This window comes from Montipora capricornis, chromosome 4 (assembly GCF_036669925.1).
Source record: "Montipora capricornis isolate CH-2021 chromosome 4, ASM3666992v2, whole genome shotgun sequence".
Taxonomy (NCBI): domain Eukaryota; kingdom Metazoa; phylum Cnidaria; class Anthozoa; order Scleractinia; family Acroporidae; genus Montipora; species Montipora capricornis.
The window spans coordinates 41,642,903-41,667,902 of NC_090886.1; the positions used below are offsets into that span (position 1 = coordinate 41,642,903).

At 38.5% G+C, this 25,000-nt stretch overlaps 1 protein-coding gene across 2 annotated transcripts; it reads left to right on the plus strand.

Annotated features, from left to right (window-relative positions):
- Window positions 1-2,814: 2,814 nt before the first annotated feature.
- Window positions 2,815-22,249, plus strand: LOC138046978 (pre-mRNA-processing factor 19-like). Of its 2 annotated transcripts, XR_011131759.1 has the most exons (23): window positions 2,815-2,864; window positions 3,648-3,797; window positions 4,289-4,365; window positions 4,835-4,892; window positions 5,833-5,916; window positions 6,022-6,086; window positions 7,421-7,450; window positions 8,142-8,183; window positions 8,707-8,748; window positions 10,915-10,989; window positions 11,615-11,690; window positions 13,364-13,410; window positions 13,508-13,570; window positions 14,294-14,374; window positions 14,579-14,621; window positions 14,738-14,842; window positions 16,038-16,098; window positions 16,743-16,838; window positions 17,499-17,598; window positions 17,771-17,832; window positions 18,709-18,752; window positions 20,656-21,392; window positions 21,429-22,249. XR_011131759.1 is itself a non-coding variant. In XM_068893624.1 (22 exons), exons 1-22 carry the CDS (start codon window positions 2,846-2,848, stop codon window positions 20,751-20,753), a joined length of 1,518 nt encoding a protein of 505 aa, XP_068749725.1. In that variant the 5' UTR covers window positions 2,815-2,845; the 3' UTR covers window positions 20,754-22,249. The 2 variants fall into 2 exon arrangements, 1 of the variants encoding a protein (XP_068749725.1); XM_068893624.1 differs by having other exon boundaries at window positions 20,656-22,249.
- Window positions 22,250-25,000: the final 2,751 nt, after the last annotated feature.

Genomic DNA, 25,000 nt, shown 5'->3' on the forward strand with positions numbered 1-25,000 from the left:
TCTTTGAGTTGTTATCTTTACATTGTTATCTTCAAGGCAAAAGTCAATGTTAAGGGCACAACACCTCAAGGAAAGCCCCAACATCTTTCCCCATAATTGGACAATCAGAGGACGCCACTCTTTTTCCGGTCACAGCTGATGTCGATCTCCCACGTCACAAGTTCTAGCGTTCCTCCAGCTTCATTGTCACTAATATTCTTCGGATTTTTTACGCATGTTTTCAGAGCGGATCAGTCTTTATGCTAAACAGAAAAATGACGCGCACATCGATTTCATCAAACACAGCACCAGCAGAGAAAAAGTGGAAGCGGACCAATGCAAAAGCTTTCAACAATGACAACAATAGCACAATGTGGGATTTGCGCAAAAACTATCGCAAACAAATGGTGACGGTGATATCAGAATGCGGGCTGGTTATGAGAATCGTTTACATAGTATTTTCCTCGTCATGTTGTAAGAAGACTACAGGAAATGCCCTTGGTCTTATTACTTTAACGCTACAAGTGTGTATATTCTCGTTCACTGGCAGTGTACTGATAGAGCCTGATTTAGCACCTCTTGAATTTCCTTGATTTTTCTTTAGATGCTACGATAATTAATTCACTGATATACTTCGTCAGAGGAGCCTGAACGCCAGTTCTAATCATATGATACTTTGTCTTTAATTCCGGTAACCTACCATGGGTCTACCATGCTTTGCATCACTCATATGTTTCTTTGATCCTTCGGTTAAGTTCTCTTTTTTTTCTTTTTTTTTTTACTTTTTCCTATTGGTAGCGCCAGATCTCAGATATTCACGTGGCTTGTAGCTCTTCTTTGTTTAATACTTTCTTAAAATACGATTTAATGTCACAAAAAGTAAAATATGATGTTTTCATAAACAAATACCTCTGAAACGTTTGCGAGCGAAGACAATTATTGGATGTTTCCCGCGAAAAGCGCTCTGATAGACTCCATATGCTGGCAATCAAAATGAACTTCTACTTCCGGCGAAAACAATATCTCTGGAAATATTTGATCCATTTTACATAATTTTTTTGCGATCGACAAGTGTGACCTTAAGAGATATGTCCAGGTTTGACCCTAATTAGATGCACGCGAATTTCAACAAGCGTCACGAAGTGTTCCCTTGCTCTTCTAGCCAACTTCAACATCACTTGTGTCTCAGAATACAAACAATTTATGTCACAAAGTGTCCCCGAAATGCTGCTCTTTAAGTGAAGCTTAACTGCTGAATTTACCCAAAGCTAAAAATAACGCTAACCTTTACCCTTACCTTATTGTTGAAAATAGGTAGCAAATGCTTAGACTTAAAGGGACACTTTGTGTTGGATGTTAAAATTGGGCGTGAATCTAATTAGGGTCAAACCTGGACATAAGTGGACCTTAACCCTAAAATTAAGAAGAAAGAACATTTCGGAAGATTTTCTCCGATGAATTAAAATGCCTCTTTGTACTACCCTACTTATCTGTCCCTTAACAAATTTATTTATTTATTTATTTATCACAGTTTAATGACAATAAACAACATCATCATAAGGATAGTCTACAAAAGAGTCATAGACCCCATACAAAGACAGACCACCTAATTATTCTGAAAATATCAACTTCCATTGTTTGCCTGTAATTTCAAGAACTTCAAGTTTCGTACGCCAATATGACATTCGCAGTCGTTTTACCTATTGTGCTTCAGTACCGTTTTCCGTTTTCATAGAACAGGTAAACGTTAATAACACACTCTCCAACTTATTCGTCTGTATGACAGATCATACTATACACTGACTTTCAACTGGTCTGAACTGTAAAAATGAAAGAAAGGTTTGAGCTGATAAAGCACCCGTAATATCAATAACAACTACAGCCTCGAACACAATTGTTGAAACACTTTGCGATACCTTGCCCTCTCACAATGGGCCCAGAAACTCACGTGCAAACAACATTGTGAGGGGAGAGAGAGCCGCAAAAGTTTCAGATTTGTATATTCGTTTACTGTTCCAAGGAACGTTGTCACAGACTCTATAATTTGTATCCACAGCCACTGTCTGTTGCTTGCTTTGATCAGTGCATCCCACGTGAACGCCTGATCGGTGTCTTGTTTCTCTATGATACTGACAGGCTTGCGAGCCAGGGAGTAACTGTTGCATACCCTACTATCGATCTCAGACGTCCGTGGCTTTTCTTCAGCCCACTTCTCAGTCTGAGGTCCAAAAATTCTGATCACGTGATAACATTTTTTTGTGGCTCTGCGGTTTCGAAAATACCGATCTCGTGGCGCCATTTTCTGTTGCTCTCCTCAAAGAGAAAAGCGAGAAACGGTGTTGACGGCGAGTAAAACTGGCCGAAGCTATTACGGGTAACCCAGGAAAAGCTGTGTCCGAGGAAATAAGAAGCAGGTGGAAACTTTTCTTCAGTTTTTTATTTCTTTTCTCGGCCGTGTGAAGAACAAAGGAATGGCGCCACCAGGTCGGTATTTCGAAACCGCAGAGACACAAAAATGTTATCACCCGATCAGAATTTTTTAACCGCAGACTGAAATCAACGGTCCGTGAAGTGGACTAAAAAAAACCCTTGTCCACGGACGTCTGAGATCGATAGTACCAACCCTGTCATCTTTTCTAGGTTTTGAAGAGCGAGACAGAATACATTAAATATATTAATTTCTTATGCAAAGTGGCGGGGGTCTTTAGCAGTTAAGCTCGAACCAGTTTATGCAGTATTGCACAGTAAAGTCGTTTTGTCTCGCATGTAAAGAACATTACAAATTCGAAGTTGGGAGGCCTGTGATTCCTCGGGACCTCGATACCCATGATCCTCTGCTATTGCACATGCATGGCAAAGAATCAAAATGGCGCTGTTCTGTTCAAGTAAGTGAATCTCATTGCTTTGTCTGAAGCCTCACTATAACAGCGCTTGATCGCGAATGCGACATTTCCACACTTCTTAAAAAGCTTCTCTTTAACTTTTTGTATAATCTCTATTGATAATGCTCGTAGTTTTTCGGAAGGTCACGATGCATTGCCAGTTTGTGTCTACATCTGGTCACTGATGAATTGAATGATCGATCTAGCATTTGCAAGCGAAACTTCAATCCAAAACCTTACTTATCTGATTGTATTCATCAGTTTTCCTGCAGCGGTCTTGCTGTACAAAATCGTTCCATCAGGTAACATAACATAAATGGAACATAGAGAATTCATTATATTGCAAGGGTGAAGGCAATGTTGTCAAGGTAGTATGGTGATGATAATCATTCTTTTGATACCCAGTGGAAAAGTGTGAGCTTAATTTTCAACTGAGTAGCTGAAAAATTTGTTCCCATTATATTTAATATTTGTGTGGTAGACACTGGCCACCATTGAGTATGGAGTTGGCTAGACAATGTCATAATTTTTAATACAGAACAATCTTCATCTTTCAAAAAATGGTTTGGTAGGGCATACCGCTTAACTTTCCTTTGGTAATGTGGCATCTTAATGATCTCCATGGTATAGCATATAGCAGATACATGTGGCTACAGATTCTAGGTACCCATATCTGCATGCTTTATAACCACATGTTACAGTAATTAATTTTAGCAGAGTTGATATGGAAAGCATTCTTTAGTTACAGTGAACTTTGCTTTTATAAAAGTAATCTTTGTTTTATAGTCAGTAATGAAGTTCCTGAGCACCCTTGTGTTTCTCCATCCTCTAACTGTGTGTTTGAGAGGCGTCTGATTGAAAAGTACATAGCTGAAAATGGCACTGATCCAATCAGCGGAGAGCCTATTTCAGAGGACCAGTTGATTGATATTAAAGGTTAGTTATTGATTGAAAGACTTCCAAGTTTACACAAATAAAGTGTTGAAGCACATGTCTTTGTGTTATGGTGTGTGACAAAACTAAAATAACTAACACACAGCATATTCCTTGTACCAAACTGCTGCAAATGTACTCTGTGAGAAACTTTTGTGGACTTGGATTGTTATCAGAAAAAGGAAAAGGCTTTTTTGTTGGAGTGCCAAATGATTTTTATCATCCTTTTTAAAAGTAAAAGAGAAGGTCATGGAAAAAATGAATGCAGAATAGAATCTTCTGTCATATACATGTACTGTACAACTGCTCTAATTACCCAATCAGATGCAATCAATCGGAGGAGTTGTGTTCCAGATTTACGAAAAAAAACTTTTGTGCCATGTGAGTACATTTCACACTGACTGTTTTGTGCCTGGCTAAAATTCAAACCAAAGAAGAGGGTGAATGGGGATATGTTCTAATCTCAAATGAAATATTTTCTGTCATTTTTTAAGTGAACCCTCTTGTGAAACCCAGACCTCCATCAGCCACCAGCATTCCAGCAATTTTAAAAGCTCTTCAAGATGAATGGGTAAGGAGACTCTTAAACATAAGGATATGCATACTGTTGCTTAGCCCTCTGCTTTTGTTCCAGTTTCACCAAGCATGACTGATAATTCAAGCTGGTAATTGATAATAGTAGTAACGCAGAGCTGGAACTCTTGAAAGGTACATGTATTTCTGGTGGCAATAAGAGTTTTTATTGTTTTAGCATAAAACTGGGTAAAACGCATAACATGTGTAGGAAGCTCACTGGTAAGGTAGCCCTTTAGACCCAGGGAGATCGATGACAGCAAAGGATTTTAATGGAAAGATCTACTCATATTAGAGAAGGGATTTGACATTTTCTTTAGCACTGAGTCTATCATTTTAAAAACAATAATTAGCCAAGTTTTTCAAGTTTTAAACCCTTTCCATCCTTACCATCCTTATCTTTACATAACAAAAATACCTTGAGTACACTTACATGCATGTGGTTTTTTGGTCTTTTTTGTGTTCAGGATGCTTGTATGCTGCATAGTTTTACTCTACGTCAGCAGCTTCAAACTGCAAGACAAGGTAGTGTTGTTTTCCTTTAGTAATAAAAAAAATACTTCATGTGAAATTTCAATGGAAATTGTGTTCAGTATCCTTTGTACAGTGTACAGTGTAAGCAAAAATAAAGATACTGTTAAGAAGCAGGTAATCCAGATGAAATCCAAAGAAACAGTCCAGCTGGTGTTGATGGCAAATATAGTTCCAAAGAGGCCTCCATTTTCTCGTCTACATTTTGATTTTGTCACATTCACAGATGCACTGAAAACAGGTTGAGCTGAATTTCCAGTCACAAAGAAAGCCTCCAAGTTTAGTATAGGCCTTGCTTTATTCCAAGAAAATTACCCAACAAAAAGATTATTATTACCAAGTAAAGGTCATGAAGCTTAAATCTGAACACTGCAATGTTGTCAGATCAAGTGTCTATCTTTTTCACATTTTGGGAGGATGTCTGCCACTTGTTTACAGTCGAACACGAGGCAGGAAACAAACTCAACCATGCAAACACGGTTGATGTGACAACCTTTTGCAATTGATTTCCCAAACAGAAACACTGGGATCACCATTTAGATCATTATTTCCATTTTTATTTTATGTTACGTGCTCTTTACCATGAAAGGATGCTGTGTGTAAACATAGACATACAATGTACTGTATGCTGTATGTCTACTCAGATCATTTGGGTGAGAGTAGAGGTAAAGACAGGAAGGAGAGATGATTTCTCCAAGGGACTAAACATCTTGAAACTCTACTTGAGCCTCTCAAAGTTTTCAAGGTTGGAGTTTTGAGAATCGAGTTTCAAGGGAATGTAAACTGTACTTATGGTTGACCAGTACTCTTTATCTGTGAAATCAACCGAGATCTTAAAAAGCAAGGGAGGTTGAATCCTTTTCATGAAAAGAGTAAAAGACCATGCTTAGTGAAGCAGCTTTTGTAATATAGTTATATTATTCTTTTATTTCAGAATTGTCACATGCGCTTTATCAGCATGATGCAGCTTGCCGTGTTATCGCTCGTTTGACAAAGGAGGTTACAGCAGCTCGTGAAGGTAATTTGTCGCTTTGTAATGCTGTTACTCTCTTTGATGTATATCACATCCAATAATGCTAGTTCCAAAGCTAACTGGAGTATTTAATATTTATCTGTCACCTAGCTTTGGCTACACTCAAACCACAGGCTGGTATGGCTGTTGTTGCACCACCAACTCTTCCAGCCCAGGTTGGTAACGTGATTTCTGTATTGACTTCCAAAGGATTAGTTTAGGGTCATTCCACAGTATTTTGGACAAATGGCCTCTTAAAATTAATTCCAGGGGATGACCTACGTGAAGTTTACTGCTTTGATTATTGTTAAAGGGTTGAAGGATTGTGAAAGGAAAAATTTTGGAATGTACCCCCCGTTTCTACATAAATTAACATAAATTGCCTCAGAGACAATAATAGCTGTTGCGAAAAATGTGTATTCCATGATCCTTTGTCTCTTCAAAGGATTGCAACATTTTGGCATTCAGTTTTGTTTAATTTGCAACAAGCAAATTGGGTTGGTTATCAGGAGCTTCTGACTAGCAGAAAGATGCAAATAATGTTTTATCAAAATGGTAAATAACTTGTTAGTGCTTCATGTAATCAAGTTGTTTTAGTTGTTGTGGATACGACAATTTTGTTGCGGAGGTGACACATTCCTCTGAAAAAGTTTCTCAAAACAAACTCTGAAGTCCTAAAAATGTTTGTTCATCCCTCAAAACAAACTTAGAGCAATTACAGAACTTTTTTCTTTTTGATATAATTATTGTCTTAAGGCATTTTCTATTTGAAAAATGCCTCTAAAGGGCTTCTCTGTGACAAGTATGAGCAGTGAAGTGGAAAAGATGTGTCACAGGAAATCCCCAATGCCATGTGCTTCATGTGCTTGTTACAGTTTTGTAGGCCATGCTCACACTAAGCTTGGGGTGCCTATGCTTGGAAACTTTTTAGTTTAGTGAGACATAATTTTACTCATATTTTGACTTTGAAGTTATAGCTTACGATGTTAACGTAAAGTTTGAAATGTGGCTAAATTACTTAATTTAGTCAAAGTTAACCTCCAGACAGGGCTAGCTGGCGAGCAGTTATTCCCCAGGTAAATATGCTCATGTGGGGTGGCAGCTAGTCTCCAGGGGCATGTACATGTGATCGCATAAGTTAGGTCTGCTTTCTTGCTTGCTTGATCTCTGCGGATTGTTTGCATTCACTGCTTGCAATAGCTGTTTGTTACTGCTCCCATCAGATCATTTAACACATCTATAAAAATATAAAGACTGTCTAAGAAAAAATGAAAGCTGCTGTTTCATTTGTAGCCAGTTATCGCTCTTTTAAAGGTGCTTCTCTCTTCCACTAATACAATACCAGTCTTGAGAAACTTATTTTTTGAGATCAATATTTGAGAAGGAAAAGTCTTTGCAGGATTCATTGTTATATTTTGTTGCAATCTCTGGGTGAAATAATACTCCTATAGCTGACCTCACGCTTTATTATTTTGCTACTGAAAACTCTATACTCACTTTGTTGTTATAGATGGAAGAAACAATGGAGATTGGTGGCCAGGTAAACTTTGCATCAACAATATTATTATTATTATTATTATTTGTACTCCCTCTTCAATGTCTTGATTGCAATACTATTGTTTCATTTGAATTTGAGATGAGTTCTGGCTGCATAGAATACTGTAACCATTGGGGCCAGCAGAACTATACAGCCATCAGTAACATAAACATAGTTATTGATGATTTCCTACGTGTGGAAGCAATTCAAGCTCAGTTGGTGTGCTGCGTTTTCTCCGCCCTTTCCTTAGTTTGATCCTTTACAGTGCAACGCACCTTACCGTGGCCACCCAACAAACCTTCACATTTGACAACTACATGTATGTGTAAATACGTCAACTTAACAACCCAAGCAATGGTGTTCAACTTACAACCGTGCTAACTTAAATTGCAAGGAGGCATGACTGGCAATCAAATTCACTCACTCTGATTGGCGGATAATTTGCAAAAAAACTTTGTTAGGTGGCCACGGCAAGGTGCATACTGTAAATGCCTTTAAGCAAAGCATCCACAGACTGGTGGGTTGGGTAAAGGCTACGCTATTATTATTTTCTTTTCCACTGAAACATGTACTGGTCTCAGAACATTTATATAAGTAGGCACACAATAAAGTGATGTTACTTTAATGGTTAGTGAAATTATTTGCATATATTTTGTTTCTCTTTGATTAAAGTGTGGGTTATGATTTATTTTAGCCTGGTGAGGAAGAGGGAATGACAGAAGAAGTTCTGCAGAAGGTAGATGGACAAAAACATTTTATCCCTCTTTTGCTTTGCTTGTTGTGAATTTTTGTTTCATGTTTAATTAACAAATCCAATGTGGTTCAGCATTGTTAGTACTCTTATCACCAACGATATTTGTTGTAAACATTTCGACCACTTTGATGACGAATGTCGTCATTGATAAGAGTACAGACAACGCTGAACCATATTCAATTTGTTTTTTACCACAATATTTAATGCCAAGAAAATGTTTATTTCAGAGCTTGACCAAGATCATGACACAAAGAAAGAGCAAGCATTGTCTATAACTTTCTCACAAAATGAGCATTTGTGATTGGCTGTTACATTGTGTGACACATTTGACACGAGCATGACATGAGCAGCATTGTCTAGACTCCTATAAACAATGGCAAATTAGCCAATCAGATTGCTAGATTACAAGCAATTTTTATATTGTGGTAAAATGTTAAGTGTCTAAGTCAGTTTTCTGTTTCTATCCTTTTGAACGTTGTTATTTTTTCTCGCTGTAAATTTTCAGTTGCAAGACAAGGCTACTCTTCTTACTGCTGAACGAAAGAAGGTAAGGTGTCCATCAGTTGTTTAATTCAATAATGATAATAATAATAATAATAATAATAATAATAATAATTTACTGTTTATAGTGATGTTTATAGTGATAATAATGATTTACTATTTATAGACAAAATGATTTTAAAGGGAGTAAGAACTAGAAAGAAAAATCTTGCAACAGCCTGGATCGATTACAAAAAGGCATTTGATTTGATCCCGCATTCATGGATTTTAGAATGTCTTAAGATGCTTGGAATAAATGAAGAAATCAGGAAACTATTAGAGGAGAGCATGAAGAATTGGAGAGTTGAGTGAGTGTGTGGATCGGCATCACTTGGGGAAGTTTCAATCAATAGAGGAATTTTCCAAGGGGATTCCCTGTCACCATTATTATTCGTGATAGCACTAATACCGTTGACTCACATCTTAAGAAAAGCCGAGCCAACATACAAATTCTCTGATGATGGAGAGAGAATCAACCATCTCCTTTTTATGGACGATTTAAAGCTCTACACCATGAATGAAAAAGGGGTGGACTCCCTAATCCAAATGGTGCGGGTGTTCAGCGAAGATATAGGGATGGAATTTGGAATAGAAAAGTGTGCTGTATTAGTAATGAAGAGAGGAAAAGTTGTTAAATCAGAAGGTATAAAATTACCGGACTACAAAACCATACAAGGACTGAAAGACGGTGATAGTTACAAGTATTTGGGCATATTAGAAGCTGACAGGATTAAGCATGAGGAGATGAAAGAAACAGTAACCAAAGAATATAAAAGGAGGGTACGGAAGATTTTAGAAACGAAACTTAATGGGGGTAACCTTGTCAAAGCTATTAACACGTGGGCTATTCCTCTCCTGAGATATTCTGCTGCATTCCTGGACTGGAGAAAGTCAGAGTTACAAGATCTAGATAGAAAGGCCAGAAAATTACTTACCATGCATAATGGTCTCCATCCAAAGAGTTATGTCGATCGTATCTACATACTGAGAGAAGAAGGTGGATGAGGTCTGATTAGTGTTGAAGACTGTGTAGAATCTGCTACCTTGGGGTTGGAGAGATATATCAATGATAGTGATGAAAGACTGATAAAGGCCGCTAGGAAGATCAGCGGTGGTCATAATAATGAAACAGAGGTGGAGTATAAGATATGTAAGAAAAATGAAAGAAAGGAACAGTGGAGGGAAAAGGTTATGCACGGACAATTTGTACGACAGATGGAAGAAATATTAGGGAATGAATCCTGGTTTTGGTTAAAGAAAGGAAGTGTAAAAAGGGAGACTGAGAGTCTTATTATGGCAGCACAAGAACAGGCGATTGCAACGAATCTGATGAAAGCTAGAATATATCAAACTCAAGAGGACAGTAAATGTCGAATGTGTAGAAAGGTGGATGAAAGCATAAGTCATATTGTGAGTGAATGCCCTAAATTAGCACAAAAGGAATATAAAAGGAGACATGACTGGGTCGGTAAGAAGATCCATTGGGACGTTTGTAAAGAGGAAGGTTTCATTGTCAATGAAAAGTGGTATGAACATGTACCTGAGCCAGTACTAGAGAATGAGAGATGTAAAATATTATGGGATTTTACGATACAGACTGATCACGTGATAGAGGCAAGAAGACTGGACATGATAGTTGTTGAAAAGAGAAATAAATGTTGCAAAATAATAGATTTTGCAATACCATATGATAGCCGTATTGAGGAGAAAGAAGTCGAGAAGTTAGTGAAATACCAGGATCTAGCAAGAGAATTGAAGAAGTTATGGAAAATGAAAACAATGGTAATTCCTATTGTAATCGGAACATTTGGAACAGTTCCAAAAGATCTAAAGAGGAGACTAGAGAATATTGGTATAGAGACCAAGATAGACAAGCTTCAGAAAAGTGTTATTCTGAACACGGCAAGGATTCTTAGGAAGGTCCTAGAAGTTTGAGGAAACTTGTCACCAAGCTTCCTGGAGTATGGAAGTTCCATTGGAAGTCCAATGTGCGAAAACAAGATAATAATAATAATAATAATAATAATAATAATAATAATAATAATAATAATAATAATAATAATAATAACAATAATAATAAATACGGTACTATTATTATTAATAAATGGTTAACTTATTTGAAAAGGATTCTAGTTACACTAGTATGTTAAGTATATTGGTTTTTCCTTTTTAGAGAGGCAAAAAAGTTCCAGAAGATCTCAGCTCAGTGGATGAAATACGATCTTACAAGCCCATCTCCTCGCATGCTGTAAGTTGCAAGAAACATTCCCACTTGTTACATGTACATGTTATGTGCAAACTGGTACTCTAATGACTTACAGTTGATGAAATTCAACTATGCTTGATCTGTAAATTGACCAGCTGCACATTGAGGTGAACTAAGGTACAGGGCTTGAAATTAACGAAAAAATCGAGTCGCAGTTTTACAATGTTAGTCACAAGTTGTTGCGCTGCATTGTGTTGTCAGCAGTTTAGCAAAACAAAATACAAGCCTACAATACTTTTGTGTAAAGAGACTGCTGAAAATGGCAAGTGATATCAAAGGAATGGAGTTGTGCACGTAACATCGCAGCTAAATTACACTACAATTACACTATCTTCGGATTGAAAGAAAATTGGGAGAAACAAAATAATTTTGTCATTTCTTTATTTATTTTAGCAAAAGTATCAGCGAAGGGGCAACTGCTAACCCTTTTGTTTCGAAAGAGTTAAGGTGAAAACAAGTCAGAAATTTGCGACTTCTCAGATATTTTAGTTGGAAAGGGAAAAAATTCAGTCGCAAATGTGACTGTATTGGTCACAATTTCAAGCCATGAGGTATGAGCTGCAGTTAAGAAATAAATTAAATATTATGTTCCCTGCATCATTTTAAGGGTCTTCACAGTGCAAGCAATCCAGGAATTTTGGCAGTGGATTTGTTTGCAGCAGACACCTCCAGAGTTATCACAGGTTTGAAGAGCAAAATAATATTTAATATTATTGATCAGAGTATTATTTTAAGTGGCAGAAAGCATGTGCACAGCTCAGAATGGATTAATTTTCACTCGCAGACTCAAAAATGTTTAAACTTCCTTGGCTAGCAAATAACCAACACCATTGGAAAGTTCTACTCAGCTTTATTCAAACTTTGAAAACTCTTTAATAATTCACGAGGCTAACAGCCTATCAAAACATCGATGAAACATCACATGTATGAACCTTTACACCTGGTAATCTCTGATCATTCTGAAAAGCCCGGTGGTGACTTTGACTTCTGTTCCAGGGGAGTGTTTCGTTGAACAAGAGACCAAACACGGAGAGCCAATACGGAGAGCCAATACGGAGAAAGAACCGTTTTTAATTTAACAAGACAATTCGATCTAAAATACAAAGAAATTGCGTTGGCACTCGGCCTTACAAATGTTCAAAAGAAACAGAAAATTAACGCAGATAAACTTAGAAACTAACTGAAAACTTACTTCTTGACTGTCTCCATAATTGATGTACACTGTAGCAAACGGTCCGGTAAAACTGTAGCGAATCACTGGTTAGCAATTACAAGAACTGGTTAGCAAACATGATGAACAACTGGTTAGCTTGGTTGTTTCTGCACGACTGAAAATCTTAGATTACGCAACTTTAAATCAAACGCTCTACGCGACGAGCCTTGTGACATATACATGTAAATTCAAGTAAACATTAAACGTAAACAGCGCACGCGTTTAACCTTAACTAATAAAAACATAGCTGAATGTTCAGCGACACAGGGAGCGCAGGGCTGAATGTGCAAACAATGCAGTTATCGCTTATTCTCAAATGAAACGATCTTTATATAAAGGCCACGGTTAGTGATCTTGATGAAATAGTCCTAATCATTTTCATCCATCCTCCTTCCAGACTTCTTCGACAAATTTTGTCAACCAAAAGATTCAGTGACTCTGCCGTCATTTTAACAATGTTCATATCTATGTTTTATCCCATTCCACTTTGAACCCTGCTTTTTTGTTCGCTGCTTGTTTGTTTAGCCTTGGATTTTGCCACTGCGAAGATATTAAAAGACTATTTTGTGACATATCATGTTGATTTTGGAACAGATTTTTCCAACAGTGGTTTTTCTTTATTGGCAGTAAATTCAATTCTCTGAACTTTCTCTTAGGCAGTATTTTAACCAACCTCCTTCAACCGAAGGAAGGAACTGAAGGAAAAATGCTTTTAACTGTACTGCGTATAAAGTCCAATTGTTTTTCTTGTTTGCTGAAATCTTCCCCTCACAAATTGAACCCGAGAGACACGCTTTTTGTGGAATGTTTTTGAAGCTGTTCAAAAAAACGTGCAGCACATGTTTTATCGGGGATAAAAGCACTCAGCTACGCCTGGTGTTTTTAAACTTGATAAAACACTGCTGCTTGTTTTTAAACATTACTTAAAAATAATGGTTCCTTCTGCAGGTATCGGAGCACAGATAACGTAAAACAAAAGAAAACAAAACAACTCCAAATAACGACCAGTCCCAAGTGACCAAAAATACAATGCTTTCCGGTACATGCAGAAAGACCCAAAATAATGAACATTCATCAAACTTGCACGTCTCCAGAGGGAAGGAAATTCTCTGGTATTAACCATCTTGATGCGAATTATTTCAGGTGGTCTTGACAAGAATGCAGTTGTATTTTATCGTGACACTGAACAGGTAAACATGTTTAAAATCACTCTAAATTGCCTCGCCTTTGCAGTGTCTGTTGCAAAATTAACATTTAGACAATCTTGGTCATTTTATTTACGTCTAGGTTATTGCGACTCTTAAAGGTCACACCAAGAAGGTTACCAATGTTGTGTATCATCCACATGAGGTATTTATAGTAGTACAATTTTTAAAATGCTGCTGTGATAACAAAATTTGTTTTCTTTCAAGGTTTGAGTTTGGTCACACCCCTTTGGTTCACTCTATATAAAAACTATCAGCCAAGAATAGTCAGCCCTGGTCAAACAGTGTTTGATAGTTTATAACAGTGGATGATAGTTTTAATTCTTGATTCCTTTTGGCTGTCAAGTATTTCATGTACTGCCATCAACCAGCATGAACTTTGAACATACTGTTTGTTCTAATTTATGTTCCAAGTCTATGATAGGTTTCTCTGTTCTACCATCAGCATGATAGTCGATGATAGTTTCATATTGCAAGGCCTAGCACCACCAGTTCCTGCAAGAGTGCTTTTGTCACTGTCACAGTGGTATATACTATAATTGTTGATTACCATCAAAGTGTTCCCTATAGTTTGTGGGAAAAGAAGCTCATGAACTCACGCATTGTGGACCTGTTGTTGACCAGACCCCAGTTGTTGGAAGGGTGGATAGCACTATCCACTGGATAACTCAATTGGTTTTGCTAGTGTTTATCCACTGGATAGAGTTATCCACCTTTTGAACAACCGAGGCCAGTAGTGTTAACAATCATGCCATGTGTGTATGGTGCATTCTTTATTGTACTTAACAGGTTATAGTACTTAACCATGCACTCAAGCTGTTTTCTAACCAATAAAATGTGTTTTATACATAATTATCATTGACAACAGGATCTTGGATTCTCTGGCTCAGCAGATGCTACCATTCGTGTGTGGTCAATTCCTCAATCATCTTGTTCTCATGTTATTAAGGTATGAATAATGAAAAATTAATTACTAATGTAATTCAGAGTCACTACCTTGATAATGGCTCGTGCAGCAGACATGTAAATGCTTAGCAGGGAAAAGGGGTTTGCTCAAATGTTGTTACATTAAGCTGGGGCCTAAAAGTGCTGTCAGAAATACATGTATTTTGTGTAAATTCAAATAGGGGTATTTGATTTTTTTTTTCTGCAGGCTCACGATCAAGCTGTCACTGGCCTTAGTCTTCATGCCACAGGTAACAATATTGTTTTTTCTTTGATAGGGTGTTGAACATGCTTGATATTTTTCAACACAATGTGCATCGCCCCTGATCATTAATTTTTACTGTTTTGCCTCTCCCTTCTCTATCAGGTGACTATCTTCTGAGCTGCTCAGTGGACCAGTATTGGGCATTCTCAGACCTCAGAACAGGCCATGTACTCACCAGATGTCTATCTGACCCAAACATCAATCAAGGTAATGGTTCCTTTATTGTATATCCTTAAGCCAGTGAGAACAAATGCTGTGTAAATGAGACTGACGTAGATGCAGATGCAAGAAGAAGGACACTTCCTTTTTGATTCACCAGCACTGCAAGTGTTCCCTTGGGAGTTTGATGCAATTGTTGTCGAAGGCCGTTATTCGTAGCTTTTAAAGTGGTACTACGACCAAAAAAAAAATTCTTTTTTTTCTTTGGATTTCAAAACTATGTTAACTAAACACTAACTGACCCAAGTTTTAAGTTCTGATTTTAAAAAGACACCTGTTTATTTTAACTGGAATTTTCTTATTTATTGGTCCGCCATTACTAACTTTAAAATCTTGAGAGAGCTGGGTCGAGGAGAAAACGTCGTCAAAAACTCACTAGTTTGAGAATGCAATGCGTGTGTACGCGGCCGAATTAATATGCAGCACGGGAGTTTCGAGCTTTCAGACTTTTAAACCCGTGTTTTGCATATGTAATAAATTGCGTTTACACGCTGAAATTTTAAGCTAGTGAGTAAATGACGTCATTTTCTCTAGATCCAACCTTCTGGGGTCCAATCGGCCAGTTTTGAACGTGAGTAATGGCGGACCGTGAAATCCAAAACTTACACTCAAAATAAACAGCCTTTGGATAAAACTCAAAGCTCAAAATTTTGCCAGTTAGGTGTTAAGCAAACACGCTTTCAAAATCTGAAGAAAAAAAGGAAACGATTTTTTGATCATAGTACCACTTTAATATTCCAGATATTCATTTTTCTCCGATTGTGTTTATCAAATTAATGTTCCATTCCATCGGCTTCCCCTCCATTTCTTGTACTGTGTCCACCGGATAAAATCTACGCGTTTCTACTACCCCCAGCAAACTACCAAGGATACGCGCAGAAGATTTTAGGCACAAAGACAATACTTAGCGAAGGAGTGACAGGGAAGACCCTTTTGCGCAACTTTTCCGATTTCCGGGAAAAGACGGAGAAATGGTACTCGTTTTTCTACTGGATTGCCATATGGCAACCCAGTAATAAAGTGGTAAATTAATCTTGGAATCTTTGAGAGGATGATGGTTTGGTAAGGCATTAGTGGTTTCTATAGGGTCTAAAAGAGCACGAAACCCTATACTTGTTGGTGTCACAACGAAAAAAGTGGTTGTAAGTAGAGTAGTTTTAATAGCAATTTTTCATCATTTTAGGATTGACTTGTGCCCAGTTTCATCCCGATGGTCTTATCTTTGGTACTGGAACAACTGACAGGTTTGTACACGTAAATGGGATCATAGGTGGCCCAAGCTCGCGTTACGCGCGAGACATGACTGTCAAGCGTCACGTCAGCGACAACACTGTTCTAGACAATTTTTTTGGTTTTGGCGTTAGTTTCACAACAAAGGAGCAAAGAAGCGAAAAGTTATCAATGAATGAACGAAATAAAGAACGTTAACTTACCTCGTTTATTTCGTTTTGGCTTATCGCTTCTTTGCTCCTTTGTCGTAAAACTCAAAAAACAAAAAAATGTTGTGTGGAACAGTGTAGTCTCTGACATGACGCTTTGACAGTTACGTCTCGCGCGTAACAAGAGCTTGGGCTGCCTATGATGTGGTCGTGTAATACGAGACTTCAGCTTAACCTTGTTGTTTGGAGAAGGGAGAGCAGGGCTCGAGCTAAATAAGGATGAGAATTTAGATAATTCAGCAAAATTAAGCAAGTTAGAAAACTGCAACAGGCACGTTCCACTGTAAGATCTTGGATCTGCTGGAGGCTACTGTGAGGATCCCCTATTCCCGCATACAGTCACGGTTAAGACAGTAGACATGCTTGCGTCTTGACGGTGTCACTGCATTTTTGCGTTAGTGGTAAGAGTTGAGATTTCGCACTCATTGTTTTTGTTGTTCACCTTGTAGTGTGATTAAGATCTGGGATTTGAAGGAGGGTGCTAATGTCGCAAAGTTTCCTGGTCACTCTGGACCTATAACAGATATCTCATTTTCAGAAAATGGGTAAGTATTGTTGTCTCAAATTGTGCCATGAAAGCAATTTTCGATCAATCAAAACCGGCAGAGAAATTGAAATAAGCCATCCAGACATTGCAACACTGCAGCGCATTATTTTTCAAGCCTTGGGCTTTGTAAACAAAAGGTTTTGTGATTGTTAAGAGCAAGACGACATCGGCCTTTTGATGTCATCCAGACTGTGCCCTGTGCCAAACCTGTCAGTCATGCATTTCCCAAAACTTTGCTCTTGTTGTATTTGAAAAAGACATCATGTCTTCATTTCTATTTACTTTTCACTATTGTGTTGAAAGACCATAACTGAGAGATTCATTCATACGTGTTCGTTATCATTTACCGGTATCTCAATTGTCCGACTCCTAGTTTAAAATGTTCTTTGGTTCCTTATTTGGTGGACTGGTGTGCAGCACATTTGTTCGGCCGTGAGTTTGTGTCCTTTGCAGGCCTGTTTTGTAGGTTTTATTGCAATTGCTTATTTGTTCACTCGACTGTGATGTATATACGAAAGACAAAAGTGATCCTCGCAATTGCCACTTTATAGACACCTGAAAAATTCAGGCCGCTTCAACGGGATTCGAACTCATGACCTCTGCGATGACCCATGACCTCTGTGATGTTTATTCTAACATGAAAACTACCTTCTTTTAGTTACTACTTGGCAACTTCAGCCGACGATTCGGTTGTAAAATTGTGGGATTTACGCAAACTGAAAAACTTTAAAACCATTACACTGGAGGATAGATTTGAGGTATGTAGCATCTGTTCTTTTCTGAGCGCAACGAGGCATTGATAGCCATGTTTTGTTAGTTTGCTATCGCTTTCTGAAAGTTAAAGTAGGTACATGCGACCAGGTTTTGGTAATTAATGCAAGTACCTGTACTTCAAACTAACCAGCTTTTAATTACTTTAATTCTCTACAGGTTAAAACACTGAGTTTTGATCAAAGCGGAACATATCTGGCTGTTGGCGGGTCTGAAATCCAGTGAGTCAAAAATAATTTCTTACATGTATTTGATGATTTTCACTATGATTTATTTGAAAACAAAACCGAATTTCCTTAGCCAATAACTACAAACACAGGCAATGAAATAAGTCAATGAGATGATGCGGCAAAAGTAATTCCTGACGCCGACACAAAGCGCGGGAAAAAACCTGTCTTTGTCTCTGATTGGCTGAGTCATTCAGCAAGTGCAATAATCTGAAACCAAGAACAATACAAAAATACTTTTAATTTTGAAAACCGCTCAATCTACAGAAGCACATTTGACAATTCAAGTCAAACATCGATCCTCTGATGGAGAAGTTAGAAGCTGATGAAGCAGAAACAATCGAAAATCAGGATTTTCTCAGTGCTTGATAAGCAACTTTTGTTTCTAAATGCAGCTAATTATAAGCACGGGGATTTTAGCCAACTTCACGAAATGTTTATTCAAGTTCATTCGCGAACTACCTTTTTGCAACAATACAGTGAGCGCTAAGGTTAGGGTTGTATTTCTGTTATGTTAATTAATCAGTAACATGGTGTCTTCTTTTATCATATGTAAGGGAAGTATGATCTGCGTTATTGTTTGACTTGAAAAGTAAGTTAGAGCGACTCTTTAGCGGCATTTGCTACAGGAGATTTTGAAGTCGAGCCGGGGAACATGCTCGTTCCTAGTGTCTCTCTTCTTCTCTTCCTATGGAGCGAGTGGAAGAGCAGGGACCTTGGGTACGTGGTTGTCGAGGCAAAAGACAAGAGGACACTTTTGTGACGCTTCTTAAAATCGACATGTATCGAATTAGATGCATCTCTGTCAGGTTGTCTCGAGATTGTCCAAAAGAGGTTAACTTTCATGTTATGTTGTTCTGCTCCTTGTAGGATATATCTGGTGAAACAATGGGAGATGATCAAAACATTCGCAGGTAACTTGTTCATCAATGTCTATATCATAGTACCGGTAGCCGTAAGACACCGGATATTGTAATTGTCGGACATGAAAAAGACGTTCAGACATAGTTTGTTACTGCTCTGGTTTGAATAAATTTGCATGTAGCTTAGTAAGGTCTCGTCACAGGTTTGATGATACGAAATTTCCGAAAGTCGTTTTGTTTTCGCAGAAATATAAGCATGACTTAGATTATCGATTTACTGACGTTTTTATGTCCATCCAATATTGTAAAAGCCCCGAAAAAGCACATTTACAGTTTCTCGGCTTTAGAATATTGTCTAAGGGTCGCCCTTTTACGAAGGTACAACTCGAAAAGTTTTTGTCCGATTCAGCTCAAAATTTTAGGTCTGTTTTGATAGAGTTCGATAAAGAAAACGGTGTGGTGTCACCGTTTTTCAATTTTTCGACGTGTTTTGCTTTTATATCATACTTTGTCTAAATTTCCGGTCAAAAACTTTGATGGAAGATAAAAAATACAGAACACAATTTATCAATAATACTAATTTTGGATTCAAAACTGCATTCAAGGAGCATTAAAATGATGTTTGTTTCATTATCCCAGCATATATACTGGCGAAATAGGAAGTTCGTATAAAAAATTGACCGATGTATGACGAAAGTAGAGGAAAGGAACTTTAAGTGTCCAGTCGTCCTAGCGCTGGAGCACTAATTGGGGACACTGTAAACTGAAATCAACAATTAACGTAAATCAAGTCAAATCAAGTTAAATGTTGGTTTTTGAAGAGAGCGGAAAAGCGGAGTACCGGGAGAAAAACCTCTCGGTGCAGAGTAGAGAACCAACAAACTCAACCCACATATGACGCCGAGTCTGGGAATCGAACCCGGGCCACGTTTGTGAGAGGCGAGTGCTCTCACCACTGCTCCATCCCTGTACCCCAAACTCCGAGACCTTAAAAGTTACAATCTGGTCTAGTGTCAGGGGTGGTCCAAACTAATAAAAGGACTCTTGCGATCACTTTGTATCACCCTAGATGAGGACACTTGACAGGAGTGTAGAAAAGTTGGGTATTTTGAGCTACCTTTAAATTTCTTCAAACCAGAGTACATTTATTATCAACATGTGAACCTTAAGGCCCGTTTAAACTGTTTCAACATTCTTTGCTTCAACATGCATTCAACACTTTGCTGAACCAAATGTTCGGTGCGTTTGAACAGGTCGTCCAACATTGTTGAAAGTGTAAAAAAATGTTGAAAGCGTACTGAATCAAGTTTAAATCGGTTTAAACTTCCATTCGACATCGATTCAACTTTTCCTTTGTTCTCGAAAATGTTGAATGGTGCTGAAGCCGTTTGAACACGCTGTTCAACAATTGTAGAGCACACGCATGCTCACATCAGGTCGCAAAAGTCAATATGGCGTAGATTATCTGGACGAGAGAGAGACTGGTTTCTAGTTCTTAGTTCCTCACAATCAAATTTCACAAAAGTGTTGGTTCTTTTGCGGGCGCCATGTTGGAACCGTTTGAACGACCTCCGCACAACTTTGTTTTTGGCGTCCAACATTTGCCCAGCATCCGTTCAACTTTTGTTGAACGAATGTTGGTCAAATGTTGAAACCGTTCAAACGGGCCGTTAGCAACTCTCGTCACATTACTTTGTCAAGTTGTAACGGAGAAAGAGATAGGAGAGACTGATGATGAGAGAGAGAAATCATTTCAATGTATGAGCCGTGAACAACAGATGTTTGAAGCATCGTTTCAGTCGGAGGACAATCTCAAACTTGTTTTCTTGTAAACCTCGCATGGAGTTAAATTGTTCATTTTTGATCCTTTTGTACCCATCCAAAGGAGGGCATTCTTCCTCTCAATCTGATTTTTTCTGCATTGTATATTGACCAATGTTAATTCTTCTTTTAGAGCATTCTGGCGTGACGACGGGAGTGAAGTTTGGAAAACACGCTTCGTTCATCGCCTCAGTTGGCCTCGACCGTCATCTGAAGTTCTACTCGCGGTAGAATGGAAGAATTACGCGACAACTTTTCTTTCATTTCACATTCTCCAAAGAAATAATCTCACACGAGAATCGCCGGTTATGCCCTCAAGCAACTGCTAATCTTGTTATTTTCACCGTAGGACCGCTACTCGAAAATGGTTTTGTGTTTTTGCCTTTCTTATTTGCGGTAGAATAGAAGGAGACGAGTCTTTTGGACAAGAGCCTCTGGTCCAAAATATATCATCGTATACTCGAACTTAAATCAACCGTTTATTGGAAATGAAGAGGTTTTTTTAGTATGAAAATTCCCATCGTTTGGGGATAGGCATTATTGTTTCGTGTTCTTTGAGAGTTCAATTTACTTGACAATGAATTGTGCTGTGTGTTTGGTTTTGAAGGAGACACCTTTTACCAAGAAATGCACTCTTACTGGGTACATCACTTAACAGCCCCTGTCGTGTGTTATTCGTAAGCCCCGAAACTTTCCGCCCTAATTTCAGACTCGAAGTCGGACTTGAAAGAAAATGAGTTGTTTATTATTATTATTATTATTATTATTATTGTATAGTTTTGGTAAGATGGTCTTTTAATATGTTTGCAAGATAAGAAAGAAGAAAAATGATTTTGAAGTTTGATGTCTGAAAACCTATCTGTTTTGAAGGTACACAGGGACCTGAAGGTACACAGGGACCTGAAGGTACACAGGGACCTGAGATACCCGAAAAGGCAACCTGAAAATTGCGGGACGTTCGCGAAACGGGCCCTAGGAGAGCCTACCAGTCAAACGCCACGAGGCAACCGGAATTTGTAGGTGGTCCCAAATGTCCGTTGTGGCCGGACGTACCGAATGTCGAATTCCGCTTGACCAAATTGCTGTTTGTCGTGTGTTCAAAAAGATTATGTAACGATATCTGTTTGCCTCGAAAATTAGGCGAGCTCGCAGTTGCGTGGGCCGAATTTGTGCAATCGAGATTATCATTAGGCGCATGGAGCTACCGATATTTTGTCGAGTGGAAAGTGCCAAAGAATTCCGTCCTTAACCTAAGAAAAACACCTTTTCGTGGGATGAAACTTTGTTATTCTTGTTTTCAACTCTTCCAAACAAATTAAATAGGACTGGCCAATGGAAGGTTACAAATGTTTCCGAAAAGGTTTGAGGAAAAAAAGAGTGAAACCATAGCAACGGTCTTCCGACTTTGTCCCAGGCTATTTTTGCGTGTTGAGCTTGTTCTGTGTAACGTTGCTGACCACGTTTGCGTGTTAAACACTTACTATACTGTTAGGTTTCAATCGCTGACGACGTTAGAATATGTATGTGTAAAATGCTTGATTTCCGATGTAAATCGTTTGAAAACTGTTTTAGCTTGTAGGAAGCAGTTTTTTAAACATAGGCCTCTTTTGTTTGTGAAGAGTGCTCACAGTCCTTTTTTCTTTTCTTTGTTTTAGCAAGTATTGTTAAGAAAAAGTCATTACCCGGTACTACTCTACGTTTTTATCAAAATAGAAACTGGAAATGAAGTGATTTCTTGTCTTTATTGCTCATGCGTTTACATGTTGCAAGGATAGCAGCCGAAACGCGGGGACGGGGGTCAATTTGTCTCTCCTTTTTTTTCCAATCTCCTCGAAGCCTTATAATTCTGTCTTGTTTTAAGCCTAATTATTACATGCATAGGAAATCGTTAGCCCCATTCTTAGGTGGCCAAGGTCGCTCATGTCACGCACTCTACTCCCTTTCCCGATGGGGAAACGAGCGTGACACGAGCGACCTGGACCGTCTGAGAATCAGGCTAAGGAAATCGTATGAACACGAGTGCATTTCGATGCACGTAAACGAGTACAATTTCAATGAGAACTTTCAAAACATCACGAGTAACCTTAAACCACGAGATGCCTTGTGTTTCCATAGCAACTTCCGTATTGCGCTCTGACCTATTTACAGTGTATAGTATATCGAAATAGGTCATTGACAACAAACGCGACTAGTCAACCTGAAGCGAGGGGTTTATGAATCACAAAAATTGAAAGCGCCTCTCACCTCAACACACTTTTCCACTTTATTTATTTCTCCGAAATCATCCTAAATACATCGTGTTGTTTTTAGAACCTTTTGATTGAAATTTCACTTTTTTGTTGGCTTTTTGCAGATACGGCGGCCATCTTGATTTCTATTGTTTCAAATAGCTATTATGGGATGCCCAGGGGGCAATACATATTAATTTCCCCCCTGAGCATCCCATAATGTCTTTCGAAACAATAGAAATCAAAATGGTCGCCGTATCTGCAAGAAGGTCTATACTTTGATCCATTTTGATACTGGGTTGACGTCACAGACTGCTTTGCACTGTGATAGTTCTCTGAAGACAGCGATGCAAATTAATTTGTGACGTCAACCTGGTATCAAACCCATTCCCCATCATTGCCCGGTTATTGATCAAAGTATGACCACTTTTCCCGTTTTTTAAACCCAATAAAAAAGAGAGATTTCAATCAAAAGGTTCTGAAAACAACACGATGTATTTTGTACGATTTCGGAGAATAAATAAAGTGGAAAAGTGTGTTGAGGTGATAAACACTTAAGTTCAACCAGAATGCAAGTTTTCAGATAAATGCCACTTACGGTTAATATTTTATAAACCATTTGAAAACTCGAGAATTACACACTCTTTTGGAAGGGAGAAGCTTTTGCCCTCCAATGAAAACTTTCAGTTATAATCAAGTACCACAAAAAGAGGTGAGATTTTAAGACTCGCTGAAGACAGAGCAAGCTACAGAATAAGCAAGGATAGAAATGTTCGGACTTCCAAAACTCATGGGAAAAACATTTACGGCAGTTCAGGGACCCATGACTAGGAGTGTACAACTTCATGATATTTGAGGGACGGCGTTTTTTACAGAGCGAGTTATTTTTAGATTGACTTTCCCGAGAAACCAGACCTTTCCAAGCAATCACAAGTATTGCATGAGAAACTATTACCCATAGGATTGAGAATGGTCACTCGCCCAAGCCACATGTTAAGAACTCGTCTAAAAGTAGCATGATCTGTGAAAATGCCGTTTCATAGACCGTATTCATAAATGGCAGCTAAGTAATTATTCTTTTGTCTTTATGCTAATCATCTTCACTAGCCTCGTTACCACGAACAAATTCAAAAGAATCTTTGCTCCAAAGTGAGGCTAGTGAGGATGATTAGTACAAGGACAAAAGAGTAATTTCTTGGTCGCCATTTATGAATACGGTCTATTCTCGGTTTTCACATGACGTCACGACCGCCATGTTGGTGCCCATAAACAAAGAAAAGGCGGCCATGTTGGTTCCTCGACCAAATCCTCCGGGAATTTAACTCTATTATTATGCAAACGCTTCCTTTTGTTTTCGTTGAAAAACATGCCTGTTGATCACGTGAGTGAAAACCAACAATAGAGTTGTAGGCTGAGCTGTTAGAGAACTTAGAGGAAATCAAAGATTGGGATCGAAAGCAGTGACCCTTGATTGGAGGGAAAGTTTTACATTTCTCATATCATGAATTTCTTCCACCAATAACATGCATCTGTTTGAAGGATGTGGGCACCACGATCGGCATTGTTTTTTTATCTGAGCCGCTCTTTTCATTTCTGAAAAAAGAAAACAATATGATGAATCATGCTCACGAAGAGAAGAGGTCATGTGTCAAATTGTTGCAAATTGCATTGCAACTGTTTAATGCTCTGTGTCTTGTATATGCCATGGACATTTTTGAAGAAAGAAAATCAAATGTTAAAAAAAACTGACACCGACCCCAACTAGCGTTTTACCTATGCTACTATCCGTTGCATGATTTGACTGACGTCGCTTTTGTTTTTTTCCCAAGGAATGCTTGTATTTTACACGGAACAGGGTTGGCCAGCACTGCGCTTCAGGGACGTCTGCAAGCGTGACTTGAAACTCAGGCGCTTGCACTTGATCGCGCGCGCGATGGCTGGCGCCACGCTGTCAGTAGTGGGGTCAATCAGCTGTAAGATCCTCTTCTCTTCGCTCCTCTTGAAGGAAAGGAGAGAAAGGAGGAAAGCGAGGCAGGAGAACGCAGCGGACACCTTGCAATTTGAATTTGTGTGTGTCCGCTGCGGCAGAGACTGTCATGCAAGGGTCGGGCTGCTGAACCATTCGAGACGCTGCTCAGCAGTCCCAATGACTACATGGCGCATACCATTGTCTCTCGATACAGAAGTGTTGCCTACTAAGACTGGAACAATGGAAGGATAGGATCATGTGATCGGAGTGAAAAATCGACT

Bases quoted from the DNA above. Each gene is read 5' to 3' on its own strand.
- LOC138046978 (XM_068893624.1), top strand. The intron at 13,411-13,507 runs GTAAACATGTTT...ATTTACGTCTAG, and splicing joins TTTATCGTGACACTGAACAG to GTTATTGCGACTCTTAAAGG. The intron at 14,843-16,037 runs GTAATGGTTCCT...TCATCATTTTAG, and splicing joins TGACCCAAACATCAATCAAG to GATTGACTTGTGCCCAGTTT.